This window comes from Aplidium turbinatum, chromosome 5 (genome assembly GCF_918807975.1).
Source record: "Aplidium turbinatum chromosome 5, kaAplTurb1.1, whole genome shotgun sequence".
Taxonomy (NCBI): domain Eukaryota; kingdom Metazoa; phylum Chordata; class Ascidiacea; order Aplousobranchia; family Polyclinidae; genus Aplidium; species Aplidium turbinatum.
The window spans coordinates 2,241,355-2,248,906 of record NC_137476.1 but is presented as its reverse complement, the minus strand read 5'-3'; the positions used below and the strand labels follow the sequence as shown (position 1 = coordinate 2,248,906).

The window sequence follows — 7,552 nt, the reverse complement described above, 5'->3', positions numbered from 1 at the left end:
TTTCAGTGACTTACTGTGAAGCTCAAGAAACAGTAAACCAGCATCTGCATTATGTAGGTTATTTGAGATTTGTGTGATAATGAAAGTGAGTTGTGGAGTTCAGGATGTGACTCGATACTCGCTGAAGTTTAGTTTGCAGCTTTGTCTATTTGCAGACATTACATAACCTTAATACGGCGCAAGGGGGCCTTTGCATGTTTTTTTTACATCACAGTTTAATTCCAATAAAACTGTCATGGTTTGATAAAACATTTTTCTTGTTGGGTAATACTTAACCTCGTGCACTTTTACACTTTGCAGGAAGGTAAGGTTGAAGAGTATTTTATAATGGCAAATGCAGATAATGTGTCAAATCGATTAAAAAATTTAGATGATATTGAAAAAAAGGTTATAGTGGCATTAAAGAATGCTGGTAAGTTATGCAATGCATTCATTCATTGCAGTTATGCTTATATATATATATGTATTCAATTCATTTTGTGCTTAACTGCTTATTGATCTTATACAAAGAGAAAGAACAGTGGTTTGTGTAAGAGTGGTGGCAAACTTTCTATGAAACATTGTGACTGAATTATTTTCAAATCACAATTGCTACAGATAATTTTATGCCGATGTATCTATTACCTTTTTGTATTTTCTTTTTCCAACTTATGAGTACAGCAATTTCTTCAGTATATAAAGCAGTAATTGCTCCACATTATGGCTTAAACTAGGTGTGGTTAACACTTGTACTTAACCTTTCATATAAGGTAGCACCGATCTACAGGTGATGATGATACAACAAGTTGTAACAAACAAACTAGACTGTTGTGTTGCATCTGCGATTTGCAGTGTGCTATGTTGTCACAATGGGCACATTGAAAGTGGCTATTACTGACTACTGTACTTTTTCAAATAATCAAGAAGCAACACTCAGAGGGCCATACAATGCAGCTTGGCTACACCTGGGCTAGCTATTGTTGATAGAATCTGTATTCTCAGGCTGAGAAAGCTTTATGGAGAGCTTACTTCTGGCAGGTTTGCATTCTTGTAGAGGATTTGAACTACTGACGTAAGCCCGGTCAGTCGGTCGCCGCGTTTGACAGATTGAAGTGCTTATTGTTGAAGGGCTATCTGTGAATTATATTCCTGTATGGAGGAGAACAGTCCTTGGAATGCGTTGCTCAAGTGCACACCCGAGAGCTGAATCAGCACTGCTTGGTCTTGAAGTCAAGTGCTTGAGGTAAACTCAATAAATAAAATATAATTCGTCAGGTTTAACATTGGAGGAGTTGTCCAAAGATAAACCTGTAGAAAAGAACCTGGAAAAGCACTCTGGTATATTCATGCAAGCGATGGATGAAATAGAAACAGAATTAGCCACTCAGATAAGTTATTTGTCCCAGGTGAGTTATTTTCTTGTGGTTAATGCTTAGTTAGCTTTATTTTTTATATATATTTCTGATTATGATAGTGAAAACTTTACTTTTCATTTGTAGGCAACCTTGTAGGTGTAGGCTATGCTAAGATGTATTTGTGTCACAATCAATGTGCAAGGCCTCGCGATGGACTGCTTTGTGTCTTTAACGAGCGTGTTGTTTTGATTGTAAAATTCTGGTGCGATGTGTTATTATCGGTTATGACCTGAAGTAACCTTTGATCGCGAATCGTTGTTATGTAACGTAATTCTACATCATTCTGTAAGATGCGAACCTCGAACATTCTGTTGTTTTCTCAATCACCAAATATCGTTTGTCATGATGTCACAAAGATGTTTACCAATGGATCTCTGATTGCGAAATCATTATTATGCAATGTATTTTCTAGAATCATTTTCCCTACGTGACAATCTAGAAACTTCGGCTTGTTTACGATTTAGTGCAACTTGACAGAACCATGAGTCCTATGATGTAACATTACGTAACCTTCTCGAAGTTACCATACCGAAAAACCTTCTATAAATAGTGGTGTAATTTGCGTAATCATTATTATTATGAGTCGATATTATGAGAGTTGATTATTATGAGTTGATTGTGAGAGATCATTGTTGTAGTGGTGGCAGTTATTAGTAGATGCAAAGATTATTGTTGAAGTATTGAATACGAGTAAAGCAAAGTTGATGCTAATATAATTTCTGATTGAAATTAGAATCGTATGAGAAGCTGTGAGTGGATCACGTTAAACTCGATCAAAAGCCGCAAGCGTTGGAATCTATTGCTGTTTACTGTTACTTTGATTAATTGCTGGAAGTGGTGAACCATTCGTTGGAGTCCTTTAAGCGTGTTCATATATCATTTCACTAGTAGAACTATTCGACATTTAATTGACTGCTTTTCGGTTATAACCCATTTCCTGGTAAGAGATAGAAAGAAATCGTGACAATTTGGAAAGGCCGTGTGTTGACACAAATCAATGGTGTAGAATGATGTTGCAACCGTGTCGAAGTCCTTGTATTTAGTGAATTACTTCGGTCTCGAGCATGCTTCAATGTTTTGTCGCTTCTACCTTTTTTCAGACTCCTGCTTAGTTATGACAGTGGTATAATTTTTATTTGCTTTGATGAAAGTAAAACTGAAAAACGAAATTTTCCTTCAGGTAGCTGCCAGTCAGCAGCATGAGGGGTCGTCGTATGCTGCGCAGAAGAAGGTCCAACTTCTCAACGAAGCGTTCCTCCGCATGTCGACGAGGGTCGATGGAATGGCCTCGACAGCTGGTGAGATTATTCAATCCAGGATTCAGCAGAAATAACGGGACAAGGACTTAGTGCTATTCCAACTCTTGGCCGCAGTGTGTGGTGAACTTGGAAAAGTCGGCCAGGGAGGATACAACTGCCTGTTGTAGCTGGATTGTTGTAAAACTTTTGGGAGTGGCAACACTGGAATCTGCACGGACCTACTGCTATATTGCTGTGATCTTAGAGGCTGCTCAAATGTCATGTGACGACATTTTAATCATGCAAATTTAAATGTTTGCATTGAAAGCGTTGCCATTTACCCCTGTGCAAGAGGACCAAGTGGCGAATAGCGATGGGTTGAATGATTCTACTTCCAGCAATACAGTGTTTAATTTTGAATGATTTCTTGAAAACGGCTACTTGGAGATCTCCGAAGCCTATCATCCCAATCAAAGCCAAAAATATTCAGATGCAGCCGAACCACCTGCCAAGGCTGCCATGCGTGTGTCCATAGGCGTAGCCAGGGGGGGCGAAAGGGGCCATGGCCCCCCCCAAATTTTCAAAGTTTGGATTCCGAAGTTGAGACCTTTGTTAAAAATATAATAAAATTTGTAGAAATTTATAACGTTTTCCAAGACATCTGGCTATTAACACCCCAAGGACTTGTTTTAGACACACAGAAAGACACCAATAAATTTTGCAAATCCTAAATCGCGCAAAATTTACTCGATTTACGTTTCTTTTAACTAATTTGTGGAAGCAATTTCAGAATGGCTTACTCTGTTGGGTTTTTGTGTAGCTGAGTTTTTGGTGTTCTCTAATTTTAGCCGCAGATTTTGCCCGTTCGTGTGTAAGAGCTACCTTTAATAAGTTAATAGCTGTTTATCTGCTAATAAATTTCATACAAATATTACCCTAAAAGTGTTTCCAGAAAGCGCTATAATCCATTATTTAAGTGTAATTTTGCAAAAATTTTCCGGGGGAGCATGCCCCCGGACCCCCCTAGAATACGCGTGCCTTCGGCACGCTCTAACCCCCACCAGTTTCATTGCTTCCCCTTGCTCAAGCCCCCAGGATACGCCACTGCACTTCAGGTGGTTGCACTTCAGGTGATACGCCACTGCCACTGCAAATCCAACACTTTGTCGTTCTCTTCAATTCATCAAATATTTGGCCCCCCCCCAAATTTTTTTCCTGGCTACGCCACTGCGTGTGTCAACGTTTGATTAAACCCTAATTGATTCTCCTTTCCAATGTTGTATTTTCCGCTGCCGTGTAAATATTGCATAAAAAAATTTCACCACAATCTCGCAACTGGTTAGTTACGCTGCTTGTCAAGTCAATTATTTTGTTTCAACAGCGTCATAGGTATATAATATTAACAAACAAGCAGAGTACCGTAAATGTAATTGTCAAAACAATACATTGTACAACTGTTGGTTAGGTTATGGTGCAATCAGGATGGTAGCGAAAGACTATGAGCACTAAGCAATCATCGTCAGAAGTCATTGTTGATCGATTGTGGTCTGAGATACCCAGGCTTGTCCAGTGCCGGTCTTAGGGTTTTTCGGGCCCTGTGCAGAATATGCTTTTGCGGGCCCCAATGATAATAATCCAATTCAGTGGCGTAGTTAGGTACTTTGAAAGGGGAGGGGCGGCGTGATCGCCAAAGACGACAACCAGAGGCGGGGGGTCTGGGGGGCCTCCCCCAGAAAATTTTGAAAAATTGCTTTGAATTTGGGACATTCTGAGAGCATGTTCAACAAAAATTTAGGAATGAATATTACTGTGAAATGGTGCTGTCCGGTGGCATAGCAAAAGGATAAGATCATGCTTTCTTTGGCATTTTTCGGAAATAAAGCTATGTCTCTACAGTATGTTGAGTCTGGATGCAACCTATTTCGTCCCCTGAAATCGTGTAACAAATTAAATTTCGACTTATTTCGTCCCCTGAAAAGATCGAGAAATTTTGAAATGTTTGCGGCAACTCCGATCAGCGATTTCGGCTATGTCGTTTTTTTTCTCGATCTTCTCAGGATACGAAATATTCATGCGACGAAATAGGTTGAATTCGTTGAGTCTCTATGTTTTCTTGTTGCGAATTCCTTTGCTGAATTCACTTGTTGAATTTTTCCTTTGAAAATGACAAAATTACTGCATTTTCTAAGTAAATTGCGGGCCCCCTAATTTGCGGGCCCTGTGCGATCGCACGGTTTGCACATCCCAAAGACCGGCACTGGGCTTGTCCATGGGACATTTTTTTCTGTCCCATCCCATAGCAATTCATGCCTGTCCCGTCCCATCCCATGGGATTCCCATCAAAATACAATTCAATAAATGTTATTAAATTTATGGAAATTTAAGTCTAATGTGTACTAGATAGGACTAAATGTACAAAAAGAGATACAAAACGACAAAATTTATTGATTTTGTTAACTTTAAAGTTCAGAAAAGTTGTCTATCTATGACAATTCATTATCATTGGCACTCATATTCCGAGTCACTGTGCTCATTCAGCAAATTTTCAATTTCCTGCTCTTAAAATGCCTAGCTACTGTCCCATGGGAAATGCAATTCGTGCTGTCCCATCCCATGGACAAGCCTGGAGATACCACACTCAGAGATACGGCAACAAACATAGTGTAATTTTTGCCAAAGGTTGCAGAATTTGCTTCATATTTGGAGGTGAAAACCACACGGCGTCATAATATTTGAACAGAAGTTGATAAAAGGTTGTCGATCGTTCAAGTGCCAAATTTTAAACTAATTTGTTATAAAGCACAGTTCGCGTTTTGTCCGCTCTGCTTTTTTAGACCTTTGCTATGTTTGGCAATAGGTAGCCTATTTTTTTTGTCGTAATGGACAGACTCAGTTGGTTAAGCGCTCAACTTTACGAAGAAACTACAAGTTCAAGCGGCGCTGGTTCGACTCTCGGGGTGTGCGCTTGAGCAACGTATTTCTGGACTGCTCTCCATTCGGCGGCAGCTGGTGGATCCATTTTTTGATAGACAACACTGATAATTGCAAACTTAACTCCGCCAATCTTGGTGATCTGCGTCAGTGGTTCAAAGCCTCTGCAAGTAGCCTGTACGGAACTGCTACGAATCCCTTACCAGAGACTTTCTACTTCCGAGATTAGAACATTAGCAAACGGAGGCCCCTCCTTAGTTTGTTTGATTAGAACTTTTCACATAAATGAATACTAATTTAAACATCGTTCCGCCTAACAGATCCTTCGCAAATTCTGTTATGCGAATACCATCATTGGCGGGGTTCGAATAAGCGATTGCTTTGCAAATGAGCCACAACTCAAAAGAATCACAACACACTCTTATATTGTGTAAGCATTAACCGTTAGATGTCGCAAGCACGCTGTTAACACTCAACAGCTTAAAATTTTATTGCGATTGAATAGGTATGAACTAGGGACGGTACATTACGGGACGCGCAACTCCGTTGTTCCTTTAACATTAGAAGGGTCAATTGCCAATTTTACGTTTTTTTACGCTTTACTGCTGGCTTGCTTTCAACTAAAAACCTTAAATTACTTTAAAACCAACTTCACTCTTCTTATATAACCCATAAAAAGTAAAATATTTTGTAAATTACAAAAAAACGTAACCCTTCTAGTGTTGCGGATAAGCCAAAAGCGGATGAAGTTTCGCATCCCTATGATCTACAATCCCTAGTATGAACCAACACATTTACTCAAGACGAAAACTTCTGCTTGCAAACATATTTTACAAACCAATTGTTTTAAAGAGAAAGCTAGAGATCGCATATGTCAGTGGTTCCCAAAGTATGGGTCGCGACCCAAACATGGGTCGTACAGGGTTGAAAAATGGGTCGCGCCAAGGTGATTCAAATCTATCAAAACGAGATTTTTCTTTTCATTTTTGAAGTTCTTTCACTTCTATCACAATTCAATTGTTGCATCATATGCATTCATCTCAATAAAACTGGATTATGACATCATTATGTCGTTTTCCGAGAGTTTTAATGGCAGCGCACTGTGCAGCTACAGTACAAGCCGTAACTAGCCAACTTACTGTTAAGACTTGGTGAAGGTTTGTTGATTACGGAAGTATTTTGGAGCTGAATAATTCAAATTGATAGTCGATAGAGCATCAGAGTTAATAGTAAGGCTTGCTAGTAGTATTTGGAGTAGTAGTTTAAAGTAAGGCTAAAGTAGTAGTACAGCAGTTTAAAAATCTTCATTTCTGAAGTACGCAAACTTCAAATTTATTTACAACAGTCCTACAGTAATTTACTGAAAAGTAGCACATTGCATTGCAGATTTTATTGCTAAAAATTAGCGTTTAAGGATGTGCAAGTATTCTTACAAGCCAGAATTTTTAAATTTGGGGTTCACTTCTATCAATGATCATGGTACTGCGAAGCCACAATGTGTGATGTGTTATGCAGTGTTATCGAACCAGTTTCTGAAGAAAAACAAATTGAAAAGACATTTAGAAACAAAGCACCCGCAACATGTAGAAAAGAATCGTGTTTATTTTCAGCACCGAGAAGTGGAACTGAAACGAAGCCGATTTTGTTCAACAACGAATCCAGCGCTGTTAGCCTCCAAGCAAGCCACGTTGGCATCGTACGTGGTCGCGCTACGCATAGCTAAAGAGATGAAACCGCACACGATTGGAGAAGAACTCGTTAAACCTGCAGCCATTGACATGGCCAGACTCATGTGCGGCAACGACGTGGCCTCGAAATTGCAGTCCGTCTCGCTATCGAATAACACAGTCAAAAGTCGTATCGCAGACCTTTCACTAAATATAAAAGACCAAGTGGTTGCCCGAATGAAGAAGGCGGAAAGTGGAGCTATCAACTCGATGAGTCAACTGACACTGGAAAGAACGCTCAGCTATTGGTTTACGTGAGGTA

General features: G+C 39.5%; 2 protein-coding genes across 2 annotated transcripts; both read left to right on the top strand.

Moving 5' to 3' along the window:
• The first annotated feature begins 304 nt into the window (after positions 1 to 304).
• LOC145770518 (mediator of RNA polymerase II transcription subunit 11-like) lies at positions 305 to 4,122 on the top strand. Its single transcript, XM_082582187.1, has 3 exons — positions 305 to 412; positions 1,255 to 1,385; positions 2,575 to 4,122. The coding sequence occupies exons 1-3, from the start codon at positions 328 to 330 to the stop codon at positions 2,725 to 2,727; spliced, it is 369 nt and encodes a 122-aa protein (XP_082438313.1). The 5' UTR covers positions 305 to 327; the 3' UTR covers positions 2,728 to 4,122.
• Positions 4,123 to 6,978: 2,856 nt separating this feature from the next.
• Positions 6,979 to 7,548, top strand: LOC145770203 (zinc finger BED domain-containing protein 5-like). Its single transcript, XM_082581791.1, has one exon. It carries the CDS (start codon positions 6,979 to 6,981, stop codon positions 7,546 to 7,548), a length of 570 nt encoding a protein of 189 aa, XP_082437917.1.
• The last annotated feature ends 4 nt before the right edge of the window (positions 7,549 to 7,552 follow it).

Coding starts and splice junctions, on each gene's coding strand:
- LOC145770518 (XM_082582187.1), top strand. CDS start 328: ATGGCAAATGCAGATAATGTGTCAAATCGATTAAAAAATTTAGATGAT. Junction 413..1,254: donor AGTGGCATTAAAGAATGCTG/GTAAGTTATGCA, acceptor ATAATTCGTCAG/GTTTAACATTGGAGGAGTTG. Junction 1,386..2,574: donor AGATAAGTTATTTGTCCCAG/GTGAGTTATTTT, acceptor ATTTTCCTTCAG/GTAGCTGCCAGTCAGCAGCA.
- LOC145770203 (XM_082581791.1), top strand. CDS start 6,979: ATGTGCAAGTATTCTTACAAGCCAGAATTTTTAAATTTGGGGTTCACT.